At 39.5% G+C, this 18,584-nt stretch overlaps 2 protein-coding genes across 2 annotated transcripts in view; both read left to right on the forward strand.

The window, feature by feature from the left end:
* The first annotated feature begins 1,176 nt into the window (after positions 1-1,176).
* nt5dc2 (5'-nucleotidase domain containing 2) lies at positions 1,177-10,296 on the forward strand. Its single transcript, XM_058643908.1, has 14 exons — positions 1,177-1,593; positions 4,285-4,469; positions 4,560-4,634; positions 4,727-4,782; positions 4,933-5,026; positions 5,677-5,805; positions 6,423-6,483; positions 6,592-6,694; positions 6,799-6,900; positions 6,979-7,060; positions 7,198-7,284; positions 8,223-8,363; positions 8,558-8,622; positions 9,693-10,296. Exons 1-14 carry the CDS (start codon positions 1,239-1,241, stop codon positions 9,952-9,954), a joined length of 1,797 nt encoding a protein of 598 aa, XP_058499891.1. The 5' UTR covers positions 1,177-1,238; the 3' UTR covers positions 9,955-10,296.
* A 1,502-nt stretch (positions 10,297-11,798) lies between these two features.
* Positions 11,799-18,584, forward strand: part of LOC131468438 (rap1 GTPase-activating protein 1-like) — a 59,831-nt gene continuing 53,045 nt past the window's right edge. Inside the window, exon 1 of the mRNA XM_058642690.1 lies at positions 11,799-11,848. The gene's annotated coding sequence lies outside the window, so the exon portion shown is untranslated. The remainder of the gene's footprint in view (positions 11,849-18,584) is intronic.

Below are 18,584 nucleotides of genomic sequence, written 5' to 3' on the forward strand. Positions count from 1 at the left end.
CAGATAATTTGGGTATAAGCCGGCAAATTCAGTTTATTTGCCGAATAAATAACAATGATGTTTCTTTTGAAATATTTCCAAAATATGTATGTTTTCTCTTTTTTATGACAGGTGGTCTCATAGATTTGTTAAGCACTGTAGGTTATATCTTAAGAGAATTTTCCGTAATTTTTAGTGGTGACCTGGTTTTACAATCTAGATTCTTCAATTCAATTCAATTGTATTTGTATAGTGCTGAATCACAAGATACATGATCTCAAGGCACTGCACATAGACAACATTATAGAGAGAAGACAAACCCAACAATTCACACAATGAGTGTGAATTGGGTCTCATTGTGAATCTAGATGGCCTCTGCCTAAGGAAAGATCGAAAAATGGGAGACGGAAAGAGGGGAGAGAAAGGACAAGAGGGAGGTGAGTTAGAGACAGAGGGGAGACCAGGAACAGATAAACAGCAAGTTAGACATTAGACAAATTAGACATTTCTGAGTCAGTGATGACATGTTTATAGAACTAAAATGTTATTTATTTGTAATTATAGCATAATAATAATGGCAATTATATGATATGAATAATAATAGTAACAATAATAATAATAATAATAATTATGATCTGGATTAGAATCAGTTGTTAACCTTGGAAATTTAAGGGATTTTTCAACATTTTTGTCGTGTAGATAACTCTGTTAAAAAATGTCAGCATTGCTCTGAAACTTATATATACTATACACTATAAACAGTGTTTTATTACAACTATAGAAACACTGTGTATGTTCACTGTGGTACACTTTTAGTATAAGTGTGTGTGTAACACTCAGAGGACTTGGCTTGCACCAAGTACTTTTGGATATTTGATACTTTTCTCACATTCATTTAACATTTATGATGCAGCTCATTTGTAATGGATGTTTTACAGTGTGTTGTCGCTAAACACGGGCTCATTAAAGCTAAAACTTCTCATTACGTGTCAGAATTATCTGCACCTCCACACGTTATTTCGAAGCTGGAAATACAGAGAAAACAACATGCAAGTACAGCACCCGCCCAATGTTGTGATCATAGATACAGCGGCATATCTGCTTCTGATTGGCTGCGGGGGGGAGAACGCCCCGCCCTCGGTGACGTATGGGACCCCTCTCCACGGGGCGGGGCTGACAAGCGGGGGCATGTTTTCATCTGCTGGTTTGCAGGAGCAGCAAAATTCAGATAGAGACGTGTTTACACCGCTGATGGAAACATGTCTGTGAAGACACTGGGCACAGCGTTGACCCGCACACTGTGGACCACGGGGAACCAGAGGGTTCCTCCTGTTGTCAGGTCCACCAAATTAAGCAGACTGTCCAGCACATGCAGTGCGTCCGGACGGGGCAAACAAAGTTGCGGCACGTCAGACTCCGACAGGCCGAGGTCCGACGTGCCTTCGTCCTGCAACAGCGAGCCTCCCCCCGGCCTAAAGAAGCGACCCAAGAAGCCCGTGGGCGCCCCCGGCGTCGGTGCCGAGAGAGGACGGCGCTACACCTCCACGGCAGCGCCCATGGACCAGAGGTCTTACCTGTGGTCGCGGTACAATGACATGAAACGGCTAGTCCAAGGTAAGCACATAGGCTCCCTCCAGGAAAACACACACACTCAGACCACTTTTTCACCCAGAGTGTATCTCACTCTCACCACGTCAGCACGTCCACGATATTCAGCTGCAAGTGGAGAAGTGGAGACATTTTGTTCAGTGAGGGAGGGGAGACAGTTGCCCCCCTTCTCCCTCTCTCTCCAAATATCCAGTTTTGGGCAGACTGTTGTCGGAGCTGCTGCTGCTGCTGCTACTACTTCCACTTCCTTCGTCGTTAATCTCATTATTGGTTTAATTTGACACTTAAAAACCGCAGTCGTAGACGAGTCAGAACGTGAGGCGAACACTGGGACTATTTGTTCTCATGCAAGTTCCTCTATTTCATCTGAAAACAGCCCCGAATCCTGTCAACAGTGAACAAAGAACACACATGCTGCACATACATACATCCAGATGGATGCTGTTATTCCTAATAAACTTAACACTGCAGCCCACAAGTGGGAAAATAAATATTGCATATGAAGAATAAACAGTTGAGCATTGCAGTGCTATTATTTATAATATATACTGCAGTGGTTGAAGTGTCCTTTTCTTTTTTGTGTTGTTTTATTGATCAAAACAAGAGGATAATACACAATAAACATGAGAAATATAAATACTGCATGTGTAGTTAAGCACAGCAAATGCATTTCTCAGTGTAGATAAACAAGTAAAAAGTTTGAAGTTACTACTGTTTTATCTGTCAAAAACAAACAGTGCAGGAAAACTTAAGCATGAAAAATATAGATTTTGTGTGTTAACCATGAGTAATCAAGCATTGCAATGTGTTATTATATTGTATTGCAAATGTTGTGTATGTATGAGCAATAATACCTGCTAACCGTGAACATAGAGGGTAATACACACTGCAACAACAACAAACACGGCGAATATAGATACTGATGTGTTGTTAAGCACAGCAAATGCATTTCTCAGTGTAGATAAATAAGTAAAAACTTAAAGTTACTGTTGTATTAGCTGACAAAACAAAAGATAAATAAAAATAAGTGTGGTAAAAATGTTGCATGAAAAATATAGATTTTTGTATGTGAACCATGAATTTCATGAAAGCATTCCAGTGTGTTATTATTAATCAAAATGTATTTTTTATCTAATTTGCAATTGGAACTGCTAACAGTGAACATGGCTGATTTATTAAGGCAAGAGATGAAATGCCAATAAAATATTAATATGTACTCTACCTTGTGTTATTATTCACATTAGTGCAGCAGCACTGAGTTTAGCAAATAAAGATACTTCTTTTTTGTCACTCAAAATGAATGATAGATCATATAAAGACTAAAAGATAATATACAGACTTTTTTTTATAAATATTGCAATAATGTTACATGAAGTGAAAAAGGTTAAATAAAAAATTAAATATAACATATATATGTGTATATATATATAATATATATATATATATATATATATATAAAGTTCACTGAAAACAAAGCAGTGCTTCCAAAATAATGCATTATAAACAGATTTTGAGTGTGTGACGCATGTACACATTAAACTTCATACCACCAAGAAGATAAACATCGCAAAACAAAATATTGACTTTTCTGTGTTCCACCCAGTTCCATTTTTAGAGCTTCATTTGGTATTAGAAACATTCACCAGAATAATGATAATAAACGATAAATGCTCAGTTTCTACAAAAAGCCCTGTCTTGAAAAAGTATATGAGAAAATATGGACAAGCAAAATACACTTTAAAGTAACAAAACAAAAGTACTTTCTTGTGGATTTCTTCTTTTTATTACTGGTGTATTATCATGACAAGTCCGTGTCAATTAAATAGTATGAAATGGTGATACACAAACTGGTTTTGTTGAATCTATTTTCTTCTCTCCTCAGTAATCAATAGCGTTTTTAGTGCAGGTGTTTACCTGTTGATATTTCTTTCCGTCAGTGTCTGCATTTGTGTAAAGCAGGGAACTTAGTAAAGTCATACACCAGCGCTTTTGAAATATGCTTGTAGAGGCTTTTCCAACTGCAAAAGGGGAAAAAAAAAGCATTGGGTTTGGTTGGTACATGTCGTCTTGCCCTAGCTACTGTCATCGATCCTAACTTAAACTCCCTCAGGACAAAACGCCAACATGTTCCACTTGCTGCTGTTGACAGTCCTGAGCTAACACTCCAGCCTGGGCATCAGAGGCACTTTCAGGCACAGATTGTAAACAGTTTTGTTTGGTCTGTGTCCATGTGGCAGTCGCATGGCTTTTCTGCTTATCAAAAATAGCGCTTGGTAAAACCGACAGGGCGGGAAAAAAAAATGGAACAACAAACCAATGCCCTTTAACTCTCATTCGGCTATGCAGAAAAAAAAATACTCTTGATTCTGTACGCACTGCAAAGAACACAATGTTCTGTGTGGAACAACTCGGCAACAGTAACGAGCCAGTTGACATCTTAGAAGCACAGATTATGCAACGCGCAGTGAGGCTGCCAACTTCACTGAAGCGAAAACAGCAGCAGAGTCACTTCTGTCTTTCCTGCAGAAGTGCATGCTCATTCAGCTTTGTAATATAAGAGGTCACAGATTTTCTTTTACAGACCCACGACCCAGTTCTACCTTCTGCCAAATAAACGTTTATTTTGTCTGATTTGATGTGTGTTTTTACTCTGAATCACTAACCCTGAGAAAAGGTCATGTGTTTTCCCCGGGTCAGAGCTGCTCCCACCAGGTGCGTGTAAGACCCTCAACTCCGCGGCCATCTACGCAAACAACGAGGTGAGCCTGGGCGAGGTGGACATCTACGGCTTTGACTATGACTACACACTGGCTCTGTACTCCAACGCTCTCAACACAATGATCTACAACACGGCAAAAGACTTTCTCATTGAGCACTTCAAGGTGCGTTCCTCCGTCCGCACTGCTGTTCCAGCTGTGTTATATTCACATGAATTCACAGATGATTTATTTTACCCCTTCCTCTCCCGACAGTACCCTGAAGGCATCCGCAAATATGATTACATTAACAACTTTGCCGCTCGAGGTCTTCACTACGACATCCAAAAGGTAGACTATTAAAATCACTATTTGCAAGTCTATACATTTTGGCTTTAAATAAAGTCAGTCATGATGGAGAAATCTTTGTTTTTTTAAAACAGGGTCTTCTGATGAAGATTGATGCCTTCCATTATATCCAGCCAGGAACTGTGTATCGGTGAGTTTCCACGGCCATGTAGCCATGCTTCTTAATAGCTGGCTTTGGTGCATAAACTGCACGCTACATTAAGTTTATTTAACTTTTGGGTTAACGTCACTGCTGATGAAAGCAAACCCACTATTTTGTTGTCTTGTTTCATTTTGCCAGCGGACTGAGTCCACTCTCGGACGAGGAGGTCCTTCAGCTCTTCGGGGGAACGTTCCATGTCCCCCTGCAGCAGGACAGTGGCTTTTATGGAAAGGTGAGGACGGTATTTTTCTTTCCTTGCAGAGTATAAACACTGGCTGTGGATGTTTTGTAATAACAGTAAACAAAAGTTTTGGTGGAGGGAGCTGCCCGACGCTGCACTCTGCTTTCAGACATTTGACAGTTGGCTCAGTTTATCCGTGGTAATCTCATCATGTCGCTGATCGAGAAGCACATCAGCATTTAATCTGTTTCTGTCCACAGTGCCTGCTCGTTGCACAAGACCTGAGCGTGACTTTTGTAATCTCATTGCAATCTCGAGCTTCTGCCCCCTTCAATATTGATGCCAGGAACTCTGTATTATTGATGTTTCTTTTACAAGTTGTAAATCAGTGAAGAAAAGTAGAAAATCTGTAATGAACGTTTAGTGTAATCTAATCTGTTTCCTGATTAGGGAGCAGTTTGGGTTCGGATGTTTGGTACAGTTTGGTACATCAGGACTTTAAAATTGGTTTCCTGCAACAGGAAGTTTGCCCCTCCATTGTTTAGTCCTCATTGAAGCAGTCTTATCCAAATATTGTGTGGTGTGACTCTTGTCTCGTTTGGAAGCCTGGCAGTCTCTCGGTGAGCAGAGATGGCTGTGGAAATGTGATTGTAAACAAGCAGGAGGTGTTAACATGCAATACAAACGATTTTCTTTCACAGGGTCCGAGAGTGAAGCAGTACATGGACATCTTCTCCATCCCCGAGATGACTTTAATGGCTGTGGCAAACGATTTTTTCGTCACCAATGACATTGACTATGATCCAGTTCACCTCTTCAAAGATGTTTCTGTGAGTGTTTCCTCGTGACTCTCTCACGGTATTTAATACTACACTCACACACTTACACACAGGTCCAATTTGATCCGTGGTTCTCACACACTGTGATAGTTCTGCTGGAAGCTCAGGAATCTGCTGATCAGTGGGGAAAAAAACAACTCCAACAGTCTCTCATCAGTGGAAGAAGGAACAATGGCTGCCTTTTCCGTCATGTTTTTGCAGAGGTTTCCAGTTACTGCGCTCTGCACACGGTCCGTTTCTTCATAAGAGATAGAACCCGGCTGGAAATGTTTCCAGAGATGTCGTCATCAAAACACAGCATGACTTTACAATTGCACCATAAACTACTACTTCTACTACTTACAGCAATGTAAATGTGTCTATTACTGGAATAATAATATGTACTATTGCTTAAATGAACATGTCAAGGTGCATTCCGTCGGTTGCACAGTTTTTAGTACCATAATAATAATAATAATAATAATAATAATAATAATAATGCAATTTAAATAGTAAATTTGAAACATTTGCTTCTGTCCTACTTGGACAGTTCTTTCTACTTTATGCAAAATTTAAATATTGAGTACCACAGATCTGTAACAAACATCCAACACTTATTTAATCCACAGGAAGCGATCGGCATGGTTCACCTCAAAGGCTTCATGTACAAATGGGTCATGCAAGATCTGGGTAAGAAGTCACATTTGTTATTCATTCACAAGTTTTTGCCGCTGATGCATGGGGCTCCACGCCTGCAACACTTCTAACCTTCTAAGATTTCCTCCTCTTTCGTCATAGACAAGTACATTCTGAGAGGAGAAGAGACGGATGCCGTTTTGCACCGGCTGGTCAGTCAGGGAAAGAAACTCTTCCTCATCACCAACAGCCCGTTCAGCTTTGTGTAAGCGTCATTGTGTCTGATTCCTCGCATGTTCACGACGAGAGCTGGCAGTTTTGTGGCATTCTGTTGTACCATCTGTGGTTTTTTTTTTCTCCTGTCTCCAGTGATAAAGGAATGATACACATGGTGGGAAAAGACTGGAGAGACTTCTTTGATGTTATCATTGTCCAGGCGGACAAACCTCATTTCTTCACTGATTGTATCAAGTGAGTTAAATATTTGGAAACAATTTCATGTCGCATTACAACAAAGAAGTGCTCAACAAGTGCTTCTCCTCGTGACAGGCCTTTCAGACGCTTGGATAGCAACGGAGACCTTCGATGGGAGAAGATCAAGAGTTTGGACAAAGGACAGATCTACAAACAGGTCCGTGTTTTTATTCAGATCACCTGCGTGAACAGCTGTGTTTGTACATGCTGTACTCTGTGTACTCTGTGTACTCCGTGTACCTGAATGTTCTAAACAGAAGAGCTTGTGGTTTGTGGTTTTGCTTTGTGTTGCAGGGAAACCTGGTTGACTTTCTCAAGCTGACAGGCTGGCGCGGGTCGAAGGTGCTTTACTTTGGAGATCACCTTTACAGTGACTTGGCCGTAAGTTTCAAACAACAATCTCTATAACAAAGGATGAATCTGCTGTCGGGCTTGAGTTTATACTTAACCTGCCTTTTTTTCCCAGTGTTTTTAATACATTTCACTTTTCATCATTGCATTCCATGTGGGATTTATAGTTATGGTTTATTATGTATGCATTCATTTATTTATTTATATATAAACTCCAGTTGTAATTCCTCCTCACACATTTTTGAACCTCACACGCACACCGCTGCCAAATGCTCACTGTCTCCACCTATTGCACAATTCAGAAAGCTTCCATTGTGGCACTCTGGGTGTGGCCTGCAAAGAAAACATTTCGAACACCAGAGGGAAGCACAGACTGTGTGTTATTGTTTCAGACATGCTGGACGTGCAACACGTACACGAACACATGCTCGGCTTAAAAACACAACCTTTGTGTAAAGAAAGCAAGGAAGCAATCAAGGACACAAAATCCTTTACACAAGACATGCACAGGGGGAAAAAAGAAGCACAAATGCTATTTTTGCACAGGATTGTTAAGTGAATCATAAACCAACAGCAACACAGTTACCAGTTTCAAGTCTCATGTAGACACATTAAAGATAATTTAAATATGCTGAATGATTTTGCAGCATACGTTCATGAAGCTGTAGATAAAAATACTGTGTGTTAACATGAACTGAATTAACCCGGTCACTGTACATCACCTTTATTTTGGAACTGGAGTTAACTCAAGTGGAACAAAACAGGCTGCACTATCTGCGCTGTCTGTCATCTTTAGTCAGGCTCGGGCAAACTTCTGATTCTCTTCAGAACTCTGATTAAAAGCCTGGTGAAACCTGTATGCGTGTGGGGTTTTTCTGGGCTTTTCTGAAGATGTCACCTTCTTACAAGATATTCAAAGAACGATTATACGATTAAGTTGACCGAAGCAATTTCACACTCTGTTGCAGGACCTGACGTTGCGACACGGCTGGCGTACTGGGGCCATCGTACCTGAGCTGGAGCTGGAAACCAAAGTGGTATGCACAGAGCGGTATGCGCTGAACCTCACCTGGCTTCAGGCTCTCACCGGCCTGCTGGAGCAACTACAGGTGAGGATTTAATCCCAGCAGTGTTTAAATAACAAACATGACATAGCAAACAGAAAACTGCCTTCTAGACCAACTCCAACTGGTGTTTGAGGGTTATAAGAAAACAGACGTTGACCTTAAGTTAAGGATCATGTTAAAGGAGGTGTGGTATAGTAGACCTCGGTTTGTTCATTGTGTTCTCCTCATTGTTGTAGACACACCGAGACCCAGACTCCAAACAAGTTTTTCAGGAATGGCAGAACGAGCGAGAAGAACTCAGGTGAGTGCCTCACCTAGTCCTCACCTCCACCCAGTGAACCCTGTGGCCCTGCATCTGTTTTAGTCTCCCTTGTTTGTGAGGTTGCACCTACTGTTTCATGTGCCCTGCATTCCTTGATGTACGTAGACCTACCAGGCCTACGCAGAACAAACTGTCATGATTGACATAAAACAACAATGAGCCCGTAACATTAACATTACGTGATGTCTGGGAAATGCAAATTCCAAGATCCCAAGGACAATCACTTAGCCAGCTGCAAATCAATACAAGTGGACGATTCAAGTCGCCCTCCCTTCTTAAGCTGTGTCAGCACATTTGGCCCTTGAATTTTGAGGGAATTGGTCCTGGAGAGTCCTTGAAAAGTACTTGTATTTGATATCAACCAAGGTGTGGGAACCTTGGATCCTGTTATCGTTGGACTATTAAGTGTAAATAGTTTGCTTATTGTCCATATCTAGTGCGTTTGACCTTGCTATGTGTCAGGCCTTGTAATTGAAGTAACCTCTCCCCTGATGAATGAGCAAATAGTTTATATAGCCGTTCTTTTGTCATTCTTGACGTCGAATAAAACAATGTATCTGTAATATTTGTTTAAAATGCTGTAACATAGGCTACTCTACCTGCATCTGAAGACATTGTTATTTGCACATTAGAAGCTTCAGAGTTCCCAGCTATCGTTGACTTGTCCACAAGTGCATGTTACGGAGCCGTATATTTTACGGCAGTAACAAACAATACTATTTGTCAACTGTGGGGGGAAACTGTCCAGTGTGCAGGAATGCCAAGACTTTAAAGTGCCACAAATTGAAGCCTCTATCACTCACCCCTCACTTTACCAGGTGTATCTACAGTGGCCTTTGCATCCACAACGGACATTAACACAACCCTCTGCTTCCTCTGCTTCCTCTGCCCCACTCTCTCAGCCATTTCCTCCTTCTACTTTATTGGTTTAGACATCGGGTCTATGCGATGGAAGAACCTGGAGTTGTTCTATTTTAGCATAGTAAGCTTCCACTTACTGTGTTACTTTAAATCACATCACCTTTGACCCAAATGTTTTTCTGTTCCAGGATAATGACAAAGAACCTGTTCAACCCTCAGTTTGGCAGCATCTTCAGAACATGCCACAACCCCACCTACTTCTCCAGGCGTCTGTGTCGCTTCTCAGACATCTACATGGCTTCGCTGAGCTGTCTTTTGAATTACGACCACGACTTCACGTTCTACCCACGCCGCACCCCACTGCAGCATGAGGCTCCTCTGTGGATGGATCAGCTTTGCACAGGCTGCAGGAAGACGCCATTCCTGGAAGAGATGTCTCAGATACGGTGAGAGCTGAGCTCTCCTCTGATACTGACCGATAAGGAATTCAGAATTTTAGGCCTGATGAACACTTGAGCTATATGGAGGATTTTTTTTTTTCATGTGCCATTTTTAAGCCAAGATGGTGCAACTCAACTCTCTCTACACAAATGCTGCACTACAAAGTGACCCATTTACATAGGGAATGCACTAGAGGGTGCTGTAGGTCTACTGTTACCCAAAGAGTATGCAAATCAGTTTTAACGTGTTGTGGTACAAGATTGACATACTCTGATTTTTGCCTCAATGTATTATGGATTAGGCTGCAAACGCACAAATATAACAAATAAATAAAATGATATATGACAGAAATCTGTGTTCTCTTATTTTCCTCTTTTCTTTTCTTTTTACACTGTACATGAATAAATTACTACTATATATATCGTATGACAGTGAAGTGTTTTTGTTGAATTATGAACAGAATTATTTCAGTCTGCCGCCAACACTTCTGTGCATCCAATGATTTGTTGTAGCAGCCAGTGCTGTAATGACTACCTTTAATGTAAAAACTGCGACACTAACAATGCTATTTTTTTCTGTTCTTGGTGTAATATAGTCATTGTGATGACTGACCAATTATGCAGTAACATTTCTGAACATTAAAGTAATCTTTTGTCCATAATTTGAGGTGATATGAGATATTGAAGATGAAATTTGATGCATCTCACCTTTAGTCTCAGGTACTGAGATATTTCATCCAAACGGTTTCTTATTATCTGCTGCATTAAATGTTGTAATACAATATTGATATAGTGAATTATGGGTCTGCCAAAGAAAATACAAGAGTTATTTTACTATATCTACATATATTGTGGATGACTGTATTTAAATAGCTAGAAATGTCATTTTGGCAAGTGTAGATTTGGGAATTATACAATAATATACAATATTTTTTATTTTTTTGGTACTCACAAAAGGACGAACATGGTGGTATATGTATGCATTTTCTTTATGTATATACAATTTAGCCAAAATTGGAAAAAAAATTGGAATCAATATAAAAAAGATTAATGACTTTTTTCTATTCTGACTTTTTTTCTTAAAATGTTGACTTTCCTCAGAATTGTGAAATTAAAGTCAGAATTCTGACTGTTTTCCACAAATTCTAACTTTTTTCCCCTCAAAATACTGACTTTTTCCTGAGATTCTGAAATTCTGATTGTTTTAATTCTGACCTTTTTCTTCTCAAAGTCTGACTTTTGTCTCAGAATTCTTTTTTTTTCAATTTTGTTTACAAAAAACGATCATATGTGGCCCTAATCCTCATTCGTGTAAAAAAATCACTAGGTAACACAGTGGTAGAGCTTTCAACTAGAAGGATGTGTGTTAGATTCCCAGCTCCGCTAGTCTACATGCCAATGTGTCCTTGGGCAAGTGTGAATGGGTGAATGGCAAAACTGTAGAGTAAACCAGCTTTGAGTGGTCACCAAGACTAGAAAAGCCCTATAGACCATTTACCAAGATGGACACCAAATCCAACATAGCCGACTTCCGGTTTGGTCAAAAATTGTCCCGAAAAAAATCGGGACAGTTTCGTCAAAATTGAAGCAAATGAGAAGAATGTTTAATGTATAATAATGATAATAATATTTTGAAGAAAAACAATAGGTTTGTTTCTGCCCTGGCACTTTCGTGCTCGGGCCCGAATTATTGACGGTTTGCTCGTCGTTGCTACACGGGCACATTCTCGCAGTCGGTTTACGGTCGTGTGGTTGCTAGGCTGCGCAGCATCCATTCATTCATCCCCGCTGCTGCTACACACACACACACACACACACACACAGCAGCAGTAGCAGCAGCAGCAGCAGCAGCATCACCAACTCATTCACTTCGAGACGCTCGCCTGAAGACAACAACAGAGAAGGTAGTGTACTCTAACAACACATGTTTCACTGACTCTGTCTGAGCTTTAACTGCGTCAATTCATTTCAAACCGCCGGAGGAAGAAGAGTGAGATTTGAGAGGTTTCTTTGGCCAAGTTTTTCGTCCCGTACTATAATCATTTCTGGAGAAAAAAAAAGGACCAAAACGCGAATGTGCGCTTTCCTGCACTGACTGACTGACCGACGTGTGTGATGTTCAGGGCGTCGAAAGTGTAAGATAAAAGATTTACACTTTAGACGACAATGTCACAGTAAAAAAAAAAAAAAAAACGGGACTCGTACACTTCATGGAGACCAAAACCTGGTCCTAACGAGGCAGAATTATATTTCAATGTAACCGATTATTTAAGGGCTGAGATTTGAATTGTGGTTATGGTTAAGAAGGTTAGTGTTTGGCATTAACTGGTTATGGTTAAGAGTGAATGAAAGTCAGTGCAGAGTAAGTGTGTTTTTACATATCTCACTTTTCACTCTATCTTGGCGTTGACATCATACATGTCATCATATAATCAGAAATATGTTATTGTCATTGAATATGAATACAACAGAACGAGTTGTGAACCTCATAAGATGTTTCTAAAAACATTTAAAAACAGTCTTGTAGCAATAAAATGTTACAACTGTGGCAAAATGTTCTAGTGCTGTATTCAAGACCTCAAGACCCTAACAAGACCAAGACTGAGACTGCGACTAGGGCAGGGCATATAGAAAATGTACATAGAAACTGTGGACTTGTCCAGGTCTTGGTCTTGTCTCAATCCTTCAAAGTCTTGGTCTCAGATCAAACTTGTCCTTGTCTCATTAACACTGTTGGAAATAACTATTTTCTTCAATTTAGGTTTTGGAGCATTTAATATTTAATATGAAATGGGAGACTTAATGGAATGTATGAATCATAAAGAAAAGAAGTAAAACTGTCATTTCATAATAGGATTCTCTTCTTTCTTCTTTGCTTTTCTCCACCCAGTAATTTTCCTAAACGTCGCCTTATATTCAACGTTTCGCTGTTTCCATCTCCTGCAGCTTTACCTCCTGTCCTGTGACACCGTCTGTCATTACAGTCTGTTTCTGACACCTTCTTTAATGCAGAAAGTGGTTGTTTTTCTTTGTCTTTCATTACTGAGATTTCTCACTCTACAGTCACGTGTCAGTGTCGGTCTTCTTTTCACTTTTACACAACACTACAGCACATTTCTTGGTGTTTGAATTCAGCAATTGTTGAACTTCCCCTCGCTATTGATGTCTCATGTCATGACTGATGGTGATTTAACACTTGGTCACAGCTGACAATGTTCCTGCAGGAGCGACTGGTGTGTCCATGGTGTGCTTCACGGCTCTGTGCCTTCAGTGAATGAGCACTTGAGTATCTGTAGACCACTAAAAATATTTAAAAAAAAACACAATAGTGAGGATTGAATATTTTTTCTTCCCATTATGGGTTGTAATTGTGTTCTGGTGAGGTAGTAGTTTTGCTTTATAGAGAAAAGAGGAGCCTCCTTTTCTGAAACACTCGGTCGTTGACTTTCATCATTCAGTGCCTCCTTCTCGATTAATCAATTAAAAGTTGGGTCCATAAAATACCAGAAAACCTTAAAAAATGTTCATCAGTGTGTGGCAAACCTGGAAATGATGATGTTCTCGAATGTCTTGTTTTGTCCTCAAACCAAAATGATTCAGTTTGAATGATTTCCTTGTTATATGGAGCAAAGAATCCAGAAAATATTCACATTTAAGAAGCTAAAACAATCAGAAATCTTGTTTTAATCATGAAAAAACCCTCAAACCGATTAATCAATTATCAAAATAGTTGACCATTACCTTTAATCAATCAATTAATCGAGTATTTGTTTCAGCTCTAATTTTATGTAAATATATAATTGGGACCCGAAATTGTAATTTTGACACAATTATTCTCATTTTTATTTGAATAACATATTTAAAATGATCACTGTTCACTATGCACACACTGTAAAAATGTAAATAAAAAATCATTTAAAAGCATTTTTAGCTGAGTCATGTTTGGGCTGTTTATTTCCCCTTTTCGGGAGAACAATATTTTGTGACACAGTTGGAGAATGATGTCTTAGGAATGACTCAGCAGAAATGTGTTGTTTACAGCTTCATATGTTCATAAATGGTCTAAAATGACTGTATCAGGCTGATATCGGTATCAGACACAGAAAAGTGGTATTGTCCCATCCCCAGTTACTGTGTGATATTTCTACGTATGAGTGAGAAACAAAGAGTCTGTAGAATAAGATGTGTGTAGGTCAGGACAATATTTTCATCTAACAGTTCTTTGCGCACCCTGCGATTTGAAAATTGCAGTAGGCCGTATTGCGATTTTGATAAAACACTCTTTCCTTCTTCATCCTTTTCATCCCACACATCTTTTCCCTCTAAATCTCTTCCTTCCCATGCACATGCAGAGTATTTTTATTCCTTAATTTCTCTGCTTTCGGTTGAGAACCCTCCCCCCCCCCACCATTTCTGTCACTGTGCTGCACGATGACGGGAGGCTGTGCACTCTGAGCACTGTGTGCTGTTTACATCCTTATACTCTTCTATTATTAAATGTGATGGGACTTTCACGTTTGCAGCTGTGCAGGGAAGGATCTCTGCTCAGTGTGGGAGGATTTCTATGTTGCAGCTCCTTCAACCAGCTTTAAAAAAAAAAAAACAACAAAGCAAGAGAGCCCCACGGAGAAAACACTGACTTAACTTGTTGCTATTTCTTGTTACTCGGCAAAAGCATTATAAATTCACTACATATTTGTTTATTTATGACGTTTGTACTGCATTTGGGAAAGCGTTCAAACACACACACAGAGGGAACGGTCAGTGATGAGCAGCGGAGAGAGGCCTCAAGACAGGAAGTAATTGGCCACACCATTCTATTGGACTGGGGCAGTTAAGTGTGATCATGAGTCCACTCTCACATGATGTGAGCAATTACTCTGTGTCACACACATTTTTGTTTGTTGCTATTTTAGGGCTACTTCAAATCCTGTGAGATAAGTTGCGAGTGCAAAGAATGTGAATGAATTAGTCCTGTGTTCAAATCAGATCATTTATAGTAATAACGTGACATTTGATGTTCTTTTCATAAGTCACGATAAACTCCCAGCTAATTATATTGACTTTAAATGTTACATAAATAAATCTGTTAATTATATATACCGTCTCGAGCACATCGCTGCAACCAATCATGTTGTGCATTTTGTTGACATAAAGTGAGATATAGACGTGTAAATCCTCCTTAGACCTTGTACACTACTTTGTGTCATGTTGTCTGTGAAATGCAGCCGCGTGTCTGTAACCAAAAACAACACACAAGACCGTTTTTCGAAAAAATGTCAACACCACTAATTGGCTCTTTTTTTGGAGGTATGAACAAAAAGTAAAGAAAAAACAGTCTCATTTCGTGACTTCTGGACAATTATTGCTACTTTATATCACTACTAAACATAAGAAGACGTGTATATGTGACCTATAAACACACACCCATTATTCTCATTTTCATTTGAATAACATATTTAAAAGAATTACTAAAAAGTAATTGGGGCTGAAAGTGAATCGTCAACTATTTTGATACTCAATTGATCAGTTTGAGTGTTTTTTTATTTCTGATTGTTTTTGCTTATTAAATATGAATATTTTCTGGTTTCTTTGCTCCATAGAACAAAGAAATCATTAAAACGGAATCATTTTGGTTGATATTTTATGGACCAAACGATTACTTGATTAATCGAGAAAATACTGGCCAGATTCAGCCATTATGAATATAATCGTTAGCTGCAGCTCTAAAAGGGATATTTGTGCACATCTGTGTAGTCTGTAGAATATGATGTGTGTGTTATGTTTATGCAGTATTGGCCATATTCCAGGTTTCGATAACATTTCGTTGAATTGTTCAGCCCTAGTTTTAATATAAAGACATACTCAGATTTACTTTCCCCTCATTGTTCCAGTCAGCGTCTACACAGTCTCTTAACGTGGATTATTTATGTGAAGCTTCACTTCGTCTTTCATTGTTCTACACACTCACAGAGGCTGGCCCTCTGTGTGTGTAGAACGCTCTGCTGGTGCCCTGCGGAGGCTCCCTCCTGCACTCTTGCCCACTCGCGCTGTAGATTTGACGCACAATAATGTTATTTTCCCGTAAATTACAACCCTGTCTGCGATTGTCTGAAACACAAGCAGCCCGTGCTGTAATTAACAGAGTCACCGGGCAAAAGGATGAGAAGCTGTATGAGATGAAGGCACTGTGATGACTGACAGGAACATGGAGAGAGCCCAATTCACGTGATTTGACTGCAGTGATATTTTAAAATTTTCCCCCTAATCTTTATTAAACCTCAGTGTTGCACAGTTGCATATGAAATGTTAATTATAGAGCTGTTCTTGTGCCGTAGTGAACACAACTCAAGAAACAATATTTAAAGCTTCATGTTGATACTTAAATGCTCCTTTTTTTTTTTTATAAGTTGGAAGCATCGTTTCCCCCCTGTTGACTTATTCATGTGCAGGCTGTATTTATGTGCATTCTCTGCTCAGAGGAGGATGACAGCTGGACCACTGCAAACGGCTTATTAAAGCAAAAGTGTGCTGTCTCTTTGATAGTCTTTGAATGAGTCACCCACTCTATCTCTCTGTGAGGCTTCTATATTTGTTCTTTATTTTCATCTCGACTTGCCTTTGTACCGTTTCCCATGTGTTACTTGCCCTGCTGCACACGGACGCAGCCACTGAGTCGTACTACTTACATCCACACTTGTCCTTATTATTAAGAAGTCTCGTCACCTTCATTTTGTTTGACTAATTGGACAAATGTCTGTCCTACAAAAAAATGCTCAGTTAATAGACCCGCTGTACAACACAGTCATCTTTTAACCAAGGTTCTTTAGCTGTAGTATTATGTCACTGTTAGTCTATTTCAAGGAGTATTTGCTTTTGCAGGAAGCCAGCCAATCAGCGTCTTTGTCGCTGTTCATAGTTTCCATTTTGTTGGCCTGTTTTTGGACATTAAGACAAAGACTCAAACAAATGTTGTTTTAAATATGTTTTAAACTGTTCAAATTTCAAATTTAACACGCCAAATCTGGTGTTTGTGTACAACTGCAGTGTTTTTACTTGCAGTTAATTGTTTTTTTACATGCACTAAATTGTAAATAACTGGCAGATATTGAAAGTTTGAAATTATTCTGGAAAAATGGGCAAAAGCACTGACTCACAGGATCATTTTCTGGCCCTTTCATGGTTAAAATAAGCAAAAAAACCCTGACATTTTAAAGCTTAGGTGTTAAAGGGTTAATGTTGTTGCAACCGATGATTATTTTCATAATCGATTAATCTCTCGATTATTCTCTAGAATGAATCGAGTAATCGTTTGGTCCACGAAATGTTGAAAAATGTTGATCAGTGTTTTTCAAACCTGTTTCTCCAGTGTCTTGTTTTGTCCGCAAACCAAAATTATTCAGTTTTTAACCGTTAGTTTATTTATTTGTTATATAGAGCAAAGAAACCAAACACCATTCACATTTAAGAAGAAAGAAAATAATCAAAAAACATCGAGTAATTGCTACAGCCCTAGTTTAATGGCCAAGTTTTACTATGCACTTAAGTCACACTTAAGCAAATAGACAAAAATCGTCGCGTTTTTGGGGGAATTCATTAGAAAAGGAAGTGTGATTTTTTATCAATTAACTTTCTCTGGAATTAAAAAGATAAAAAAAAAGATCACATGTAGCGCTCAGAACATCCTAAGGTATAGATTTCATCAACTTGCCTCTACTTAGCATCCACTCATCATCCGTAAATAATGGCCCGCCCTACTTCAGATGGCGTGAATATTCATGAATCATCATGAGAAGGTTGTCTTCGCCTAAGCGTGAAGTTGACATAAATTACCCACACTATATGCTCTTCCTCTCTCCATAATGATTTCATATCATTTCCTCTGTGCTCCACTGAGCTGGATGACAGGATGACAGAGGATTATAAATACCAGGGAGGAGACTCCACACGATCTGCTATGTTAGACCCACAGTGTGATTGTTTTTCCTGCTGAATAAAGTTACCATTACGACACATTACACACATGGAGGCTTTAACTTGTAACTACCTGTGCTGCAGATACAGATGAGCTCAGCATGACTCATATGGGGGGGGGCATGTTGCAGCACATTTCCTGACTCATCAACTCGATACTGCCCTCTATAGTCTCACTTTCTGTCTCTGTTTGCCCCCCCCCCCCCACACACACACAGACACACACACACTCTCTGTTCACTCCATCAGCTCTACATTTATCTGACTGCGGCTAAAAAAACAAAACAGAAACCAGCCTTTGTGCCAGGGCTTCATTGATTTCATTACATTAAGTCCAACTCATTAATGAAAGAGCCGACATTACAGAGACACTTTAGAGTTTTCTCTTGATTACCAACCATCCAATCACAGGCAAGAGTCACCAGCACGTCAGCGTCTCAGTACCATAATTCCTCAACAGTTGGCAGCAATAACTGCCAGATATTGAAAGTGAAAATGATCTCAGAAAAAGAAGAAGCAGAAGCACTCTTTAAAATTCTGCAATTCTGCAGCCATAAAATCAAAATAAATCCAGGCAGCCTGATTATCATGATGGCCATAAGAGGGTTAAATGCTGCTCTTGATCGTTGCTCTTTTCTCCTGGAAACTTTCAAATGATACTATTTA

The sequence above is a fragment of the Solea solea genome, chromosome 11 (genome assembly GCF_958295425.1).
Source record: "Solea solea chromosome 11, fSolSol10.1, whole genome shotgun sequence".
Lineage (NCBI taxonomy): Eukaryota > Metazoa > Chordata > Actinopteri > Pleuronectiformes > Soleidae > Solea > Solea solea.

Bases quoted from the DNA above. Each gene is read 5' to 3' on its own strand.
- nt5dc2 (XM_058643908.1), top strand. From the start codon at position 1,239: ATGTCTGTGAAGACACTGGGCACAGCGTTGACCCGCACACTGTGGACC. The intron at 4,470-4,559 runs GTGCGTTCCTCC...CTCTCCCGACAG, and splicing joins TTCTCATTGAGCACTTCAAG to TACCCTGAAGGCATCCGCAA. The intron at 5,806-6,422 runs GTGAGTGTTTCC...TTTAATCCACAG, and splicing joins ACCTCTTCAAAGATGTTTCT to GAAGCGATCGGCATGGTTCA.